The following is a 19,497-nucleotide window of genomic DNA, read 5'->3' as shown; positions in this document are numbered from 1 at the left end:
TCCCTTCCGTATGCCAATAAAACCAGAGCCCTTCTTGTAACAGACATTGCTTGTTGACCCATTAATTACCATGTGGAAAAAAATGATGCAAATGACATGACAGTGTCATTCGTTATTCGACAGTGTCACAGATGCCTGTGAAAGATACCAATCAGTACTTAGGCTCAGCTTGAAAATGGGCATTAATTAGCAGGAAAACAAAAAATCTGTATTGATTGTGGTCTGTGTTGGCATTGTCAATAGTCCTTTTGAGGTCCTCGCTGTAAACCCTGATCCCATTACAAAATGGACTGATGAAAATACTGTAAGTCTAAAACATATTTTCACCAAAAGCATTGTACCCCACAATGACAGAGATTCTGAAGTCAAACATGAAAGTCACTAAGAACACTCTCCACCGCCAGTTATTGGCTTCTGAGGTGTTTGAAACTGGTGAACAGGTGCATTGTGGGTATATGCGCATGGCACGTTGCACATTCAGTAAGGTGTTGTCCTCATAGGTTTGTTCTAAAGTCATGTCATCACCTTCATCATCATCATTATCATCTGTAGTGACACTTGGGGGTCCCACCTCACTGACGGATCAACCTTCTTCTTTCCTTGCCAGATGTGGGCGGAGCTTCTGAGCTGGCCTTCCTGCTGGAGCCCACTGATGTCATCGCAGTGCGGGACCGGCCCCTTCTCCTGGACTGCCAGGTGGAAGGGGAGGGGCCTATCTTGGTCGCGTGGCGTAAGAACGGTGTGCCAGTTGCGACGGGACACAGGGTGATGGTGCTGGTCAACGGGACACTCCTGATCCAGAACTTCCAAAAACGGCGGGACGGGGATGAGACGGACGCCGGGGAGTACGACTGTGCTGCGCAGAACCGCTTCGGCCTGCTGGTCAGCCGCAAGGCCCGCGTACAGCTGGCCTGTGAGTACTGAGGAGCGGGGTGAGGGGTGCAGGGTGGAGGGTGGAAGCACGGAGAAATGGAGGGGTGAGGAGACAGGGAAGTGGAGAGTTGGAGGGACAGAGAGGTGGAGAGATGGAGGGGTAGGGGTGGTACAGGTGGAGAGATGGAGGGATAGGGAGGTGGAGGAATGGAGAGATAGATAATTGGAGTGATGAAGACATTGAGGTGGAAAGGTTGTGATTTAAGGTGGAGAGGTGATGGTTTGGCTGGGGTAGTAAAGTGTAAAGTGCTCTCCACTCTTTCCAAGCAGTGTACCTTAATCACATACCTAGAACCATAAACACACACACACACACACACACACACTCACGCACACACGCACACACGTACACACTCACCTTGATTACACATCCTCTCCCTTTGACCCAATAAAAAAGGGGATTGTGGGTAATTCAGCAACGGTGCTCTCTCAGGACCAGGGGGTTTCCATGGCAATGCGGCCCCATCACCAATATTATGACAAGCGAGATCACACCCTTATTGATCAGAAGAGGGGAGGCCCGGTCATGTGGGGTTGCCCACTCGCCCCTCAGACACATTCTCTGCTGCTCCGCCCACTCCACACCACGATAAAAACACACTCACTTCTCATTTTCAAGTGCAACAGGGAACAAAAAAACTGATTAAAAGTACATGGAATGAGTTTGCTGCAGTTTGTGCTGTGAGAATCTCTAACCCCCCTCTCCCTTTCTTTCTCTTTCTCTCTATCTCTCTCTCTCCCTCTCTCTCTTTCTCTCTCCCCTCTCTCAACTCTCTCTTGCTCTTTCTCTCTCTTCACTCTCTCCCCTCTCTCTCCTTCTCTCTCTCTCTCACCCACCCTCTTTCCCTCCACTCACTCCCCCCTTTCTCCCTCTCTCTCTCTTCCCCTCTCTCTCTCTGTCCCTCCCTCTCTCCCTCTCCCCTCTCTCTCCCTCCCTCTCTCTCCTCTCTTTCTCTCCCTCCCTCTTTCTCTCCCCTCTCTCTCCCTCCCTCCCTCTCTCTCTTCCTCTCTCCCTCTCTCTCTCCTCTCTCTCTCCCCTCTCTCCCCTCTCTCTCTCTCTCTCTCTCTCTCTCTCTCTCTGTCAGCTCTCCCTAAGTTTCACACACACCCTGACTCCATGTCGGTGGACGAGGGGGGTGTGGCTCGTTTCCAGTGCCAGCTGAACGGAATCCCAGAGGCCACCATCACCTGGGAGAGAGACAGAATTCCACTCAGCAGATACGACTCCAGGTAACACACACACACATGCACAAACGCATGCACATATGCAGGCACATGCACTCATGCAGAGACACACATACCCAGATACACACACGCATGCACATACGCATGCACACGCACTCATACACATACACACACACCCAGATACACACACGCATGCACATAAGCATACATCACACACAGTGGACGAAAGAATAAATAACCATCAGTAGAAAATAACAACACAAAATATTCACATTTTGAGATACAGCAATAAAAAATAAACAACACTGCTCTCTCTCCCCCCCCCCTTCCTTTCCAGGTACACCCTGCTTCCTGCAGGTATTCTCCAGATCACCGGTGTTAAGCGCAACGATGCAGGGCTGTACCGCTGCATGGCCTCCAACATCGCCAACGTCCGCTACAGCCACGAAGCCCAGCTCAACGTCACTGGTGAGCCTCTGCCCACCTCCTGCTATGCCCGCATTACCCAGAATGCACTGCAGAGATCTCTCACTGCAGAATAGCAGTGTGGAGAGCAGGCCACAGGCGATGAAATATACTGATATACTGTTCATGGCTGCTTCCTGTATTCAGACTTTCATTTTTGCCACCAGCTTTTTTATTCGGACGTGATTTTTACTGTGGAATGCACATCACAGTTCTGTTTTTTGTCCTCTGGTTGTCCCTCCACCAACTGTTCTTCCTTCCCACAGGTGGGGCCCCTAAGACCTTCAAGGAACCAGTCATCCTGTCGGGCCCCCAGAACCTGACCATCACGGTGCACCAGACTGCCATCTTGGAGTGCATCGCCACGGGCAACCCCCGGCCAATAGTGTCCTGGAGCAGGCTGGGTGAGGCCCCCGGTGCCCATTGCAATGCCCCCCCCCCCAGCATCCCCTATGCCATTGCCAGGCCTTGGATTTTAAAGCACAAGAGGGCCCATAACTCAGGGCTGAAGTGCTATTCCAGGATCAGGTTCCTCTGCTCACCTCATAACCGAGTCAATCATGACCTAAAAGGGCAAAACTGACCCTGGATCAGCACTTCTGCTGTGAGACGCTGTATGACTATGGACCCTGGTCCAGTTTGATTACGTGGGAAAGGAAAAGACTCAGTCTTAGACCCCCTTCACGCCTGGCATTAACGTTTGTCTCGGGTGAAAACACAGGTGTGAATGTCCCAAAGATGCACTGAGGATTGTGGTCTGATCGCCCAAACCGCCCGCAGGTGGTCAGGGACAAACTGTGACCTCACTGAACACGAGTGTGGTCGCAAATGTATTGCAGAAATTACAAAGTAACGTTTCGTCTACAACAAGTCAGTTACAGTATCTTTCAAGAGACTCGTGAGAGGAGAACGTAACGTGTGCGGTTGTTTGAGCAGGAAGTGAGATCAGATTGTGATTGGACCTCAATGTGGACAGTAGAGATGCATATTAATGCAAGGTGTCAAGCGGGTCTAAAGCTGACCTGAGGCCATTATTGCATCATTTCCTGTCTGGGGTAAATGACTTCCAATGAGGAAATAGATTTCTGTGGTCTACAGATAGGCTAATTAAATAGATGACATGGGCAAAGGCTTGTGTTTCAAGTTTGTTTTGAGCACACAGCTTTAGCAGAAGCACACCAGGCAAATCCATTCCAAAGCAGTGGGCTTGGTTATAGTTTTGAATGGTATGTTTAGTGGTTCTGTACTCATATTTATGTGTTCTCTTTTCTGTGTGTGTGTGTGTGTGTGTGTGTGCCTTCAGACGGGCGCTCCATTGGCGTGGAGGGCATCCAGGTCCTGGGCACGGGGAACCTGATGATTTCGGACGTGTCGCTGCAGCACTCAGGGGTATATGTCTGCGCCGCCAACCGGCCCGGGACCAGGATGAGGCGTACGGCGCTGGGCAGGCTGGTGGTGCAAGGTGAGCCCCTACACGCGCCCCTAAATGCGCCCCTCACCCTGCAGTACAGGGGGCTCCCTGGCGCCCCTCCCTGGCTGTACCCTGCTGCAGCTACAGCTGACCGTCATTTTCTGTGTCCAGCATGGCCAAGTGGCAGGAAACAGACAGTTTTCCTCTGAACATCTAAACGGCAGACACATACAGTACTGGCACAAATTATGGAAATGCTGTGCTTAAAGAAAAAGTTTAATACTCTTAAAACTTCTATTTGTGCCCTTTCCGCTGTTGTCATTTCTCTGATCCATTTTCATTGTAGAAATGTATTCAAAACATTAACCAGACACATCTTGGCCATAAGTGGTAACACCATTATATAACCAACAGTAATTTGCCAAATAGAGAAATTGTTGCAAAATTTAGCATTAATTGTTGAAATCTGTTAATGAATGCAGTGTTTCCATAATTTGTGCTCATACAGTGCATAAGCTATATATACACACACTCTATATACATATGCACATATATGAGTGGTGTATGTATATCTATTTGGAGCCTTTTTCAACACTGGTCAATAAGCATTTGAGTATTCTGCCTAGTAGACCTGTTTTGGTTGTATGTACCAGAGGCACACTCTATTGTTGGTAATTGTAAGTAGGTGGTTTTATTAGTTACTGGTGATTCCACCGACAAGCCAGGCTTCACAAAACACACACACACACACACACACACACACACACACGCACGCCATGTTGTGTCCTGGACCCCTTCTCCATCAGTCCATGACAGATGCACATGGTCATTTGGAGAGGTGTGTGTGTGGGAGGGGGTTGAAATTGGGGGTGGAGATAATAAGCACCCGGGGAAGGGCGGAGATTTTGGGTCAGGGAGACCACATTAACCTGTATTGGATTTGGACGTGACTTTCAGAGGGGGGTAGGAGCGAGACTCCACCCCCTCCTGACCCCTGACCCCTCAGATCTGGAGCCCCCAGTGACTCATGTGGCTTGGTGGGAGACCCCCAACTCCAGCTGGAGGAGGATAATGGTCTCTGTCGTTCACTCGCACCCCTGACTCCATCCCTCCATCATCCCATGGTGGCTTTGTCTTATCTATCCCTCATGTTTCAGCACTTCTGCACAAATCTAATTAGCCTATTCCCTCATATTCTGGTGCCGCTCCACAAATCTGATTGGCTGGATCTAGCAGCAGTCATCAACCATTTGGGACAACGTGGGTTGATCAAAACATGGACCACAGTGAGGGAAATTTAGTTTCACAGACCTTTTCCAATAGAAACACCAATATATATTTTTTATATATATATATATATATATATATATATATATATATATATATACATATATATGTACACACACACACACACACGCACAATGCGTGAACAGCCACACAAACACACACAAGTGTTCCATTATGCCGACTCATTCTATGAACAGAGAGACAGCACACACCCTAACAAAAAAACAAAACAAAAAATAAAACCAAGAAAACCTTACATTTTGTGGTTGGGCATTCTTATTAACACTAAAACTCAATTTATTAACATTTAAAAAATGCTTATTAGCATTTCAGCACTTGGCCCTAAGACTTTGACAGTAGCAGAGTCTGGTGTAATCACAACTTGAACTCACGTCCAGCACGCTAAACCCCCAAGAGTCGACTCAGAGGCCGGCCCAACTGTACTGACACATCTGCAGGGTTACCATACGAGACAAATATATGTGTAAAAGTCACAGGGTGAAAACATGCACCTTCCCAAATTAACTGAGGGGTCTGAAGTGATGTAAAGGGCCTGGGAATACTGCCCCCTGCAACCCTTAAAATAAGAGAAGACTTTTTGGGGATAAAATACGCAAAAAAATGCATCCCTTCATTTTGACATCTTTGTAGGCCTTACGTTTGTAAGATGTCTCATATCTGTTAGTCTTCCAGAATTAATATTTTGCGCACAGCCGTGCAACTTCCGTCCCAACCCCCCCACCATGTCAGGCATTTTGACCTGATCAATATTTTTCTCTATCAGTCTTTCTCAAGTGGATTGGCTCAGCTCCCCCCCCCCCCACCAAAAAAGACTATGGTTAAGGGTGGGGGTTGCTGCTGGTGGTGACGATGTTAAATGTATTCATTAATTTATTGATTGATTTTCGAAACGAGGGAACAAAGACCCCTGAGCCCGGGACGCCCTCTAAAACATGCGAGCTCCCCCTCAAGGTCTCCACTGTCGCCCCTTCCCAAATCCCAAAAGAAAGGCGCATTGGGGTCCCCTGCGAGCCGTCGCCACCATAAAGAGCCAGGAGTATCGATAACACATCAATCCAGCACGGTGCTGTCAGTCAGGGCTGTTTGCCCATCTAATTCACCAGTGTCTGTCCCTTTGTCCCGGCGTTTTAGGGGGGAAAGAAATATCTCAGTAAATTTGATACTTGCTCAGCGAAAACAGCAAAGATACTTACAGACGAACAACAATGTTCCATGAAAATGAGCAAAATGAAAGAAATTCACAACCTCTTTATGGCTTCATTTTTATGAAAACCAAGCAACATCTAAAAACTTTTTATAGTAAGACATGGCACAGTGCAGTCTTTTAACTGCCTCAGCTTTTGGGTATAGGTTGCTCTCCTGCTTTTTTGATCATTTAGTGTCTTTCCCGAGCAGCACTCACTGGCCATCATATAGTTTTCGTATATAGTTTGGCTCATGGCTGCTGGACATTATCTCTGGAAGTCAGTGAGTGCAGGTGAGCACAGAACTGTGTACAGTTGTGAGTGAGTCAGTTTAATGGATCTTTTTCAAGTTCAAATGCGATCCCTGAACTTGAATTCTCTCGTCCGCTCACTTCCTCTTCAGCTTTCGGCGTGAGGTCAGCCCAGCTAGGTCGCCAGCATGTGTGTTTTTGGGAGCAGTTTGGAGATCTGCCCTTTCACACAACCCCAAAACAATCCCACCCCCACCACCAACCCCTTACGCAACCTATCCAATCCACCCCGTCTCCACCAGTGGCCTTGAACCCCTCTGCTCAGGGTTTTGGCGGGGGGGGGGGGTTGAATGGTGTCCTGCAGGCCAGCTTGCTCTGGGCAGATGCGGGGGGTGGGCGTGGCAGACGGACAATGGGAAGTCCATATGAGTGAGACAGAGAGAGAGAGAAGAGAGAAGAGAGGTGGACAAGGGGGAGGGTGGGGTAGGGTCATTGTCCCAGAGTAAAAGATCACCTCTCACCTTTGACCCCTGACCTATTCCCACTAGGCCCACCCCCCTGGAAAGCAGGCAGAGGTGTCATGGGGGGGAGGGAACTGTGATGCTGGGGGCCAGGAGCAGGGCGGGGTTGGGGTTTTTTGGGGGGTCGGGGTGAAGATGGATGACTCCTGATGGGATGGGGCGACAGCCCCTCCCTCAGTAGAGCCCTTTGGGAGAGCGGTTCTCGTCACAGCTGGTGGTCGGCAGAGGGGTACGGTGCGGTAAAGTTCAAGGGGGACAGGGCCACATGGGGGGGAGGGGGGGAAGGGGGGAGAAATACAAAGGGAGATGAAGCCATTGTGTTTCTCTCTTCTTTTTTTCTCAAGAGTGTTTTTTCCTGAAAGGGAATCTGACCATATTCACCCCGTATGCAAAACCCCCTTTTTATTCAAAAGATTGATTTTCATAAGAAAAATGGTGAGGTGGCGGGGCGGGGGGGTGGATTGAGAATCATGTTTTTTTTTTTTTTTTAGATGAAGGTCATAAATGTTACATCTGTCGAACGTGGGATACTTTCTCACAAAAAAGGGAAAGATATGAGAATATAATTTAGAAATGTGCATCAGAATATTTTCCAGAAGCAAACAACTTGCACAACTTCTGTACAAACAATTCTATGTACGAGTACAAGAAGGTATTAAGCAATTTTGTAGATATCTCATAATATACACTCATAACATATATTTTAACATATCGTAATTTCCCTGAATGTGTTTTTATGTATGTAGCGATAGAATTGTAATATGTAATTGTACAATAATAATACATATAAACAGAAAGCAGGAGATCGTTCGAAAATACATTCAGAGTGGGAAATAAATTCTAGTTAGGGTCAAGTTTACTCCCTTGCAGAAATAAAATCCAATTTCTCAAATTGGGTGGCTGCTCATATTTATAGATCAATGCACAGTGAATCTCACCATAGGGGGCTGAGGGCAGGGGACAGTGATTTCTAAATGTGCTGCAACACATTTGTGATTCTCTGCTTAGAACAGCCTTAATGAACCTTGGCCAGCCTTCTTTCAAGGGTGCCCCAACATCACACGGGTGCACCTAACATCAGCTAAGCGTGTGTGTTCTCAGACTTTGATTTGACAGCTAAGACTGTGACTGTGGAACTATCTGTTTTACACGAAAGAGAGAGCGGGCAATGTGCCACATCTCAGTGTTCTGGGCTGCTGTGACATCACAAACAAACAGAAGAACACTGTCAATCGAGAGCTGCAAACAGGCAGGCAGAAAACAGCTTTTCCTGGTCTGGGTGGGAGAACAAAACAAAAAAAGAGAAAACATTCAAGATAGTTTTAATTTTCTTTTCATCTGAACTTCATTATTAGTCCCAATCCCCCCAAACCTCACTGCCTGATCATTGTACTCACTTTCTCCAAAATAAATGATTTTGCCTAAGCTCAAGTGTGAAGGGCACTTCAGGAGAGAAGGCCGCCTGTAATCAGGTGGATTAATTACACCCCCCCCCCCCACCCCAGAATTCACCCTGTGCTGGCCCCCTCCTCACACTCCCTTTCAGTCCTGCAATGGTCCCATCTATCTTTCCCCAACACACCATCTCCACCCGCTGCAGAACTGGGTAAACACTGGTGGCAGAAAGCCCCAGTACTTTGGTACAGTTATATATGCAGTATTTTAACCCTTTGAAGACTAGGTTTTTTTTTTGGAATGTTTTTTTTTCTTCCAAAATTCTAAGTTCTATAGAACTCCATTGCTTTCAATCACCATTAGTGATTGTGAAATCAGTTAAGAACATTCTAATCACATGTTTACAATCTTACATCTTAAAGGGTTAATGAAAATGTAGAGCTAATGATTATGTTCTACTGCGAGAGAAGTCCCTGTGTTTTGTGTCCCAGTTGGCAGTGGTGTCATGAAATGTCCCTTTTCCCCAAGTAATATTCCATTAAAAATGTTTTTTAAATTTTTGTTATGCTTTATTTTTGTGTAGATTATATTTCTGGTATTTGTTCACTTTCTATGGCTGGAGAGTAACATTTTGGCTCCAGTGTTATTTTTAAATAAGAAAAAACTTCTCTGATTACACAGCAAGTGTTCCCCATTGGAAAATGAACAACAACAAACAGCACTGGGCATTTCTGCCTGTTTGATCTGCTTGCTCATTTACAGGTGAAAATACTGGAAATCAAGTGTTTTTTCTTATTAAGTGGCTTATTTTGCCAAAGAGGAGAATTGTCAAGAGATATGCAGGTACTACAAATAATCTCATTAGGAAATATGTACACATAAATATTTGGGAAGATGCCTGAAAAAAAAGCACTTTATCAAAGATCAAAAGCATGACCCAAGAAACAAGCAATAAGATAGCAACTACAACAACAACAACAAAATCCACTCTACAAAAAAGGACCCCTTTTCAGATTTTATGGGCCCAGAAAATCTATATTTTTTCTTTTAATAAAAGAAATTGGGGCTTACTGGGATGAAAGAAATGGGGGACGGGGATGGGGGGGGGTCAAATTCCGTTCTGTGATTGATTAATATCCCCCCTATTGAAATAGGCCCCCTGCGACCCTTGACCCCCAAGTCGCCCCCCGCTCAACCGTCGCCACCTCCCCCTTATTCCAGGACCTTCTTCCCAGGGCCTGGCAGCAGCAGACTCTTTCATAGGAGTGGTGTTGGGACAAGGGGGTCAATAGATCAATGAGATGCGCGGGGGTGCAGGACACCAGGTCTCTCTCTGTATGCAAACCCATTGTTCCCCAAATTCAGGCGGCCATTGGACACGGCCGCCAGCCCACATCTGCGCTAGAAAATGATGGAGCAGAAGCAGTGTGTTTATTCTCCGCTTATATTATTCATATTAACCCTTTGAAGAGTAGGGTTTTTTCAGTGTTTTTATTATTATTTTATTTTTACATTTTTTATTCTAAGTCAGTGTTCTAGAACTCTGCTGCTTTCCAATCACCAGCAGTGATTGTGACATCAGCAGTAGAATCTTCAGCTAAAAACATTCTAATGGCATATTTGTGACATTACTCCTTGAAGAGGTAATGCAGGCAACTCTAGGGTCTGGTTGTTGATCGTTGAGGGAGAGTGATTGGATTTATTCTGAGCAACCTGATAGTAGGCACTTTCCCAAGTATCTTTGTTATTTGTTCGTTTGTAGTAGTAGTTACATATTTCTGTCTCTGCTCAGTTTGTGCAAAATGTGACAGTGTTTTAATGGGGTTGTGTTACAAATCCATAAAATGTGTGCTCTAGTGTAATGAATTGTATGGCACACAGACATACACTCACATGTACACACACACGCACACACACACACACAAACTGGCTCTGGAATTGAAACTGTAAATTATGCCCACCACATCACAGAGTACTGAGTTATACTCACTTTAAATTTGCCGGTGCAAACTGTGAGCTGAACATTTCATAGCTTTCAGGTTCATCCTTCACTCCCAGACTGACCTCATGTGAACTCCTTTCTCTGTTGCCCTCTAGTGTACAATTCAGTAATTGCACCATGCAAATGCAAAAAACAATGATAGATGTCCTCTTGTCTACAGCCAGCATTTATTTTCTCTCACTCTCTCTCCCTCTCTCTGATCACCCCTCTGTCCATCCTTTTCTCCTCCTCTCTTTCCACTACCCCAATTTCCTGTCCCCAGCTCCCCCTGAGTTCCTTCAGTGGCCGCAGTCTGTCTCCAAGCCAGCAGGGGGCAGCGCGGTATTCACCTGCGTGGCTCAGGGGGTCCCCGAGCCTCACCTGATCTGGCTGAAGAACGGCAAGGTGCTGACCCCAGGAGACAACGTCAAACTCACCAACAACAACAGGTAGGCCATCCCAATCCCCATTTGGCGGGTTTTAGGGGGTCTGGGGTTTGTTTGGCCTGGGGTAACCCTAACACAGAGAGGGGCTCAGTCTCTAGAGGAGAACAGAGGGGAGGGAGGATATCAGCCCTTTAATGAAGCCTAATGAAATACCCTGAACTGATATTTGCTTTCATTTTTCAGCTCATAACCATATATAAACACTGTATATATATTATTCTTTTGAACTCAAGATATTTCAGGCAGTACTGTTTATAACTAGCCTCCTGTGATTTTCATAAGCAAATAAACAACACATTCATTTCAGTTTTTAAAAGGTATTATATACATATATATATATATATATATATATCATATTATAATAATATTATTTACTGCAAATGCAATTTTTCCAATAATACATTTTATATAGTAAATGCAAGCTCTGTAGACCATGGAAAGCAAGGTACCGGGAGAACTCCAAATCGAACCAGCAGATGGCGCAGCTGCTCTGTTGATATATATTGAAACGTGGCTTCTGCTCGTGCTGTAGGTGTCTTTGCGAAATACATAAAAGAGAATTTACCATGGCCAGCTAGTGCTTTAGCGACTGCAGCTAATAAAATGTGGCAATTGCAATAATATTCTAATTGTTTTGTCGCTATTATATCTATCATATTTATATGCCACTTAGTTATCACTTGGGATGAGACCTAGACAAAAGTCTACTTGAAAATTGAAGACAATGATTTGGCCACAAGATGTCAGTGTCGTCGTGATGAAGCACAACTTCTGTTGCGCGCTTCATTAAAAAAAACGCAATCATCTGATATGTCAAATTAAGAATGTGTGAATCTTGTCGATCAAATAATAATGCTGAAAAACTTCACATGTGAATTATGGGTTTAGACCAAAACCACAGTATTTGGCTGCAATAAAATTTTCGCTTAAACTACTTTAGTTGAAAATCCATTTAAACTTTAATGAATTTCCGCTTCTTCTCACCTCTATTTAATTAGACGTTCAGCGTCATCATACATTCTGATCTAATCACCGCTATGATAATAGTTTTAGCTTACACGCCCATGAATGTAAATTTCGCCCCTGCAGCACCCTCGCGGTGACGCGCATCACCTCCGAGGACGAGGCCATCTACCAGTGCATCGCGGAGAACACCGCCGGCACCAACCAGGCCAGCGCGCGCCTGGCCGTCTCCCTGGCCAAGGACTTGCCGGACGCGCCGCAGAACCTGAAGGCCGTGCCGCTGTCCTCCACTGCCCTGCAGCTGACCTGGGCGCAGCCGCCCGCAGAAATCACTGACGGCATCATTGGATACGTGCTTCACATCCGCAAGCTTGGCGGTAAAGATTCAGAGAACTTTGCGCTGAACATTTCCATTATTATTGCTTGAAACCACTTGATATAGACTGTATTAATGGCAAGCGCTATTAATTTTTTACTATGTCTAGATTTCCCTCGCAATACAACGTTTGCAGAATGATTTAAACAGCAAAAAAATGACAGTGATGCGAAAGACCGTTATGAAACACTTCGACATTGCGGTTCTGGCACGAAAATGACAGCACGTGCCAGATGCTGATATCGTTTCTTTCTCTCTCTCCTGGGCGCAGAGCCAGACAGCAAGGAGCTGCAGGAAGCCGTCAGCAAGACGACGTTCCAGCACGATTTCACCGCCCTGGAGCCGGCCACCACATACTCCATCTACCTCAAGGCCTACTCCCCGCTCGGCGCCAGCCAGCAGTCCAACACTGTCATCACCACCACACTAGGGGGCGGTAAGTCATTGCACTCTAGCGCAATGAAGGGGGCGGTGCTGCGATTAACAGAGTTGACGATGACGTGGGCCTCTCGTCTCGTGTTGTAGATGTGTCAGGTTTGATTCCCGCTCACTTTTTGCTTCCCCCAGCTTAATTGGCCCAGTTAGCAAAACAGCCACGTAGGTGAATTTGAGTTACTTGACGCATAAAGACCCAAAATGCACCGCAGAAAAATACTGCTCATGTAATTGAGAGGCACATGTAGAAAAAGGTCCAGCTGTGCGTTACAGTCTGCAGCTTCAAAATTAAAAACTAAACCGAATAAACGAAGGACACAAATAAGAGAAAGGGTTGTGCCCCTCTCTCCATATTCCTAAGGGCTGTGAAACAGAGAAGTTCTTCATCAAGCTGTGTCATGATTGCCGCATGACTCTACAAGCTGGGGCCAGGCTGTGATTTCTCTCATCCCTCCTCCTCCCTCCATCCTGCCTCTCTTACTTACCCTCCTGCAACCCATCACACTTCATCCCCTTGCGTAAATATATTTATCTCCCTCTTTTTAATTCCTCTTATTTCTCTTTTTTCCATCCTTTTTTAAAATGTCCCTTACTTGCATGCGTCTTTCATGCCACTCTTTCTCTCTCTCTCCCCTGTCTCCCTCATTCTTGCCCTACCTCTTTCTCTCTCCCTTCTTCTCTAATTCCTTCTGTCTTCCCCTCTCTCACTCACCATATTCTTCTCTCTCCTTTTCTCTCCCCCTCCATCTCTCTCTCTGTCCCCATTGCACCTCTTTTCCTCCTCCCTCACCCTCCCCTTCCCACTTCCTTCTTTCTTTCTCTCCTTCCCTCTTTCCAACTCCACCTCCCCTCCCTCTGTCCCCTCACTGTCCCACCCATCTTTCTCTCCCATACTGTCTTCACCTCCATCTCTACCCTTTCTTTCCTCCCTCACTGTCCCGCCTCTCAAATTCAAATTCAAATTCAAATTCAAATGTACTTTATTTGCATGACAAGTAAACTTGCGTTGCAAAAGCAATGGGACATACAAAATGACAAACAGACCCCTAACAATCAGAAGAAGGGAAAAAGAAGAAAAATATAAATACACACAAACACACACACACATACATGCATTCTTGTGCACACACTCAGATTAAAACATATTTAGTTTGTGATATAACAATTTATGAACCTATCAGTATTAATGAACACAGATGGTACAGTTCCAGTATTCAACCACACCCTCTCTTAATTTATGGCAGGCAGAGACATACTGAGCTGCCACCTCTATTGCGCTCTATCCTCTTCCCCCAGAAGAGTTTTTTTTAAAAATTTGGTTCCAATTGGTATTTGATTAATCAATGCAGTGAATTTGGGAAAATATTAATTTCTGATTGGGAGGTACTTGGGGCAGGAAAGTAGAAAGGGGGCCTCTGTCTCCACCTCTGCCAGATTGCAATGAGCACACAGCCTGTTCTATTTTGCCAGCCAGTTATTTTTGTGGCAGACCAAATTCGATGGCAAGGCTGTGATCACTGAGTCTGTACATTGTTAGTGTGCGCCTTTGTTTTAGGTTTTTTACTCTAGTGAGATATTCTGACAGGGAGTCATCTCGGCGTAGAGCATGGTAAATTTCCAGTTTATTGTTTAATTTAGTTCCTTCATGCCTATTGTCAATGTACAGGTTTTTGTTGGTTTTGTCAAATATTATAAATGTAGTTGGTGTGGTATTTTCTTGTATATTTTGTAAAAATTGTTTTTTGATGGCCAATTGTCCCAGGGGGTCTCTGTCTGGCTAGAGCTGGTTGCTCTTCAGTGACTTGTGCTGGTAGCAATGTGGCTCAGCCTGATTCAGATGAACCCAGAATTTGAGTGCTCGTTTCTCAATTGTCAACAGGAGTGGGAAGCGACCTAATTTGGCCCTGCACACATTATTTGGGGCATTTCTGTGGAAATGTAATACATTTTTGCAAAACTCAAGGTGAAATTGTTTTATTTGATTTTCTTCCCATTGTTCATCCCCCTCTTTCTCTCCCTCTCTCTCCCTTTCTCTCCCCCCTCAATACCATACCTCTCTTTCTCTCCCTCTCTCTCTCATTCTTCCTTTCTCTCCCCCTCTCTGTCCCACCTCTCTTTTCCCTCTCTCTGTCTCTCTCCCTTTCTCTCCGCTCTCTGTCCCATCTCTCTTTCTCTCCATTTCTCTCTGTCTCTCTCCCTTACTCTCGCCCCTCTCTGTCCCACCTCTCTCTCTCCGTCTCTCTCCCTTTCTCTCCCCCCTCTCTGCCCCACCTGTCTCTCTCCCTCTCCCCCCCCCCTCCCCCCCACAGTGCCCGCTGTCCCCAGTTTCTTCACCAAGGTACTGAACTCCACGGCGGTGCAGGTGTACTGGGAGCTCCCAGGGAAACCGGGGAAGGTGGAAGGGTTCAAGCTGTCCTTCCGGAAGGTTCCGCAGGCCGACTTCCAGGGACCCTACGTGCTGGCCAGCCACGTTAACACCCACACCATCGCCCGGCTCGGTCAGTGGCTCCACCCACCTGACCCCACCCTCACACACACCTTTTTTATGGAAATTCCATCAGGACAGTCATTCCCAACCCTGTTCCTGGAGATCTACCATCCTACCAACCCTAACAAAGCGCACCTCTTTCAACAGATATAGACCTCATTGAGCGGCTAATCAGTCGAATCAGGTGGGCTGAATTAGGGTGTAAATTAAAACCTACAGGATGGCAGATCTCCATGAACAGGATTGGAGACCACAGGATCAAATCGAATTCTGAAGTGCATCTTGGGATGTGCAGTGCATTATGGGAATCTCTTACCTTGCCCCCCTCACCCCCTCTTTTTCTGTCTTCCAGAACCCGGGGCCGTGTACGAGATCCAGCTTCTGGGCTACAACGGCAACGGGGACGGCAACTGCTCCAAAAGGCTGCTGTCATTGGCCGAGGACGGTACCAGCGCAAAGACCAGCAGCGGTGAGAGAAAGATCCGAAATGACACCAGCGAACCCTGGGCTTGTCAGGGATTATTTGTGATTACACTTATTAATTATCACACACACACACACACAATGCACACTCACACACGCACACAGAGGTGCACACACACACACACACATATATACACATACACACACACAGACACATGCACACATAAAGACACAGACACACATATATATATATATATATATATATATATATATATATATATACTATATATACACAGACACACACACTCACACAGACACATGCACACATAAAGACACAGACACACATATATATATATATACTATATATACACATACACAGACACACACACTCACACAGACACATGCACACATAAAGACACAGACACACATATATATATATATACTATATATACACATACACAGACACACACACTCACACAGACACATGCACACATAAAGACACAGACACACATATATATATACACATACACAGACACACACACGCACACAGACACATAGCATGTACATAGTCTTTTGCTAGAGTGCGATTGTTCTGTGTGTGTGCATGCACACACAAGGTCAGACCATATCTTTGTATGCAGCTGTGTTTTAAGTGTGTAAGCCTGTCTGTGTCACAAAACATCAGCAATGAATAAAGGCCCTGCGTGCTCAGAATGCCACAGTGCAGATCCGCCCACATTATGTGTGTGTGTGCACGCGTGTGAGTATGAGTGTGAGTGTGGGATTGACATACAGGTACGCTTTCACTCTGTGTGTGCGCACACGTCTGTATGTGGAGGGGGGGGGGGGGGGGGGTGGGATTGACATATGGGTACACTTTAACCGTGTGTGTGTATATTGCAGATGGAGATTCCCCGTGTAACTGTCGGCAGGAAGGAGAGGGCTCCATGGCTGGCATCGTGGTGGGCATCCACATCGGCATGGCCTGCATCATCTTCTGTGTGCTCTTCCTCATGTTCGGATACCGCCGCAGGTAAGCGCCCGGGCCGCCGTCCGATTGCCGCGAGCGTGCGTCTCCCGCCAGGATAGCCGCTGGGTCCCGCGGCAAATCAGCTTTCTTTCGTCTTGTTATATTAGGCACTTATCAGACACTCTTATCCAGAGCAACTTCCACAACATTTTACATAGCATTTACATTTATACAGCTGGATATATGCTGACGTGACGTGGGTTAAGTGCCTTGCTCAAGGGTACAACAGCAGTGTCCCACCAGGGAATCAAACCTGTGACCTTTAGGTTACAAGACCAACTCCTTACTCATTATACTGCACTGCTGCCCATCATGTTCTTTAATCATACCTGATGTGGCAGCAAACATGCAAACTTCAGAGACCTTCTGAAATGCTTATGGGGGAAAAACATTGCCGCTATTATCTAAGATAAGACAGCCAACTGGCAGCAAGGTTTTACAGCTTCCACGTGATCATGTGATGTTCTTTTGCCAATCACATGAAAGCTGTATGGCCTTGCTGCCGGCTGGCTGTCTTATCAACACAATCAGCAAGTTTGGATGTTTCATGCCACATCAGGTATAATTAAAGAAAAAGAATGGTAATACACCACATTGTGGCGATGATCGTAATTGCGCTCAAAAAATATTTGATAGTTATTGTTCCAGTACATCACCCAGGCTATTGAATGTAATGTCATGGTTCTGTGAACACTCGGAGGGGTTTAATTTTCTGATCTACCCCCCCCCCCCAGCTTTTTCTGCAGGAAGGGTACCCAGGACAGCTGGTCTGTGCCTCAGGGGGACGAAGCAAATCACCTGGATCAGAGAAACGGACTCTCCAAAGAGGGCGTGGCCCACCCACCGGAAGCCATCGAACTAGTGCCTCAGGTCAGGCCAACACCTCTTAACTGAAACCTCCATGAAGTTCTATGGGGATTTTTCAGTTCTCCTTTATGTTATATGGGCATTTTCAGTTCTCCAGTATGTTCTATGGGGATTTGTCAGTTCTCCATGAGGTTCTATGAGGATTTTTCAGTTCTCCATTATGTTCTATGGGCATTTTCAGTTCAGGAACTGAATGACAGTTTGTCTCCTTGACTGACTGAATTTAAATGGATCTGACCCTGGTGATTGGTTAGAAACTACTGCTTGTCTTTGGCTCAAAGCATATCAGAATTAGCATTGAATTAGTATGAAGATCTGCTTTCAACTTGAACCCAGCTCAGATCAAACATTTGCGACACAACAAGCTGCAACTCGTGACTCAAAATCTGCAATTTGCCACCTGCGATTAGAGTCAAATCTGCAACAGCAAGCGCCAGCATCAGATGTTCTGAGATGGGGTAGTTCACTCTGCAACATTCTAAAACATTTTGTTGCATCGCAAATCTTTGGTGTGAACTGGGCTTTAGGCCCACCATCAACTGAGTTGATGGGATTGGTTACAAAATGAATGAGGTTCTGAAAAAGTGGCGGGGTTTCATCACCATGAGCTAAACTGTTTTGAGCAAGATTATGGCAGGGAGGGAGGAGTCTGATATATAAGGGTAAGCTGACTGTGTTCTCTGCCCAAACCCCTCCCCCCCCTCCACAGCGGGACTCTGCAAACTCTCAGGGAGCAGGGGGGCAGTGCCCACCCCGCCCACCCCAGCAGTGCCAGGTGCTCATCGAGCAGCACCCCTCCAGCCTCCCTTGCACAGGCACCGGCTAACAGCCACAAAACTGCACCCCCAAACCCACCAAAACATCCCCTTCCCCACCCACTTCACTCCATAACCCCCCAATAACGGCTCACCACCTCATGGTCTCGCGTCCGGCCTGCCCACCCTAAACCCCGCCATGAACCCCCTGGTGGGGGGGTGGGGGGGGTCCAGCAAAATCCCCCTCCCCTCCAACCTTAAAGCCAAAGCCCCATGCCCCTCAAAAAGCTAGGGGGTACAACCATAGGCATGGCCCCCCTGTTGTCTCAGAAGCTGCTATAGAAGAGGCCCGCAGACTGTCTCAAATGATCGAAATACCTCAGAAGCGCATTGGTTCCAAACCCGAGTGGTTTCAGAGAGCTCTTAAGGACCATGCTTCGATTCTACTAAACGCGAGCCAGCCCCTGCCAAAGTGCCCGAAATTTCTACCCCTTTACTGTGAGGAAGGACAATAAGCTTCTTCCTGTTAGCCTTCCTCTTCCTCTTCCTCCTTTAAACCAAAGCTGAACGCCTTTTACGATACGTTCGTGACGGGGAAGCGTCCGCGAACAGCCAAAAAAAACGATAGCCTTAGGAGACACCGCGGTACATCGGGGCTTCTCACTACGCCTCGCCGGAAACCCCTCCTGTTCTGATGGGTGAGGTGTTGCTGGCTACACTGCGCCCCACCTCTGTTTCCCGAAACACAAGCGACGAAGCGGCCAGTCATACGAGCACCAAGTGTTGTGCTGAACCCAGTCTCTGTACCTCCGTTACCAAGGGAACAGCCGCTGTAACCAAAATTTTCTCCTTTTAGCGAAAGCTTCCCTTGGTAACGTAATGAGGCGCTCTCAATGCACTATAAACGTTTTAGCCCATGCCAAATCAACAGCTGTACCGAAGGCCTAGGAGAATTTATATAACATAACTTTAAAGAACAGACACCATGTCAGATTATAAAGCTAAACCAAAATGAAGCTAGTTACAGAACTGGTCAAAAGAGGCACTCTTTGACCTTATTTTCCCTCGGAAAGTCTTAGC

The 19,497-nt window shown here is 46.5% G+C and overlaps 1 protein-coding gene across 1 annotated transcript; it reads left to right on the top strand.

Annotated features, from left to right (window-relative positions):
- Window positions 1–594: 594 nt before the first annotated feature.
- On the top strand, window positions 595–18,488 carry si:ch211-57n23.4 (immunoglobulin superfamily DCC subclass member 3; the record flags this gene model as incomplete). The annotated part of the gene is made up of 13 exons (XM_035430623.1): window positions 595–913; window positions 2,019–2,163; window positions 2,456–2,586; window positions 2,850–2,987; window positions 3,887–4,045; window positions 10,918–11,083; window positions 12,170–12,420; window positions 12,691–12,855; window positions 15,164–15,352; window positions 15,695–15,811; window positions 16,669–16,798; window positions 17,530–17,656; window positions 18,393–18,488. Coding segments are annotated over 13 exons (2,133 nt in total), but the record flags the coding sequence as incomplete, so codon positions are not given.
- Between the last annotated feature and the right edge of the window lie 1,009 nt (window positions 18,489–19,497).

This window comes from Anguilla anguilla, chromosome 8, assembly GCF_013347855.1.
Source record: "Anguilla anguilla isolate fAngAng1 chromosome 8, fAngAng1.pri, whole genome shotgun sequence".
NCBI lineage: Eukaryota > Metazoa > Chordata > Actinopteri > Anguilliformes > Anguillidae > Anguilla > Anguilla anguilla.
Note: the sequence above shows the minus strand (reverse complement) of the source record. Positions and strands in the feature narration are given on the sequence as shown.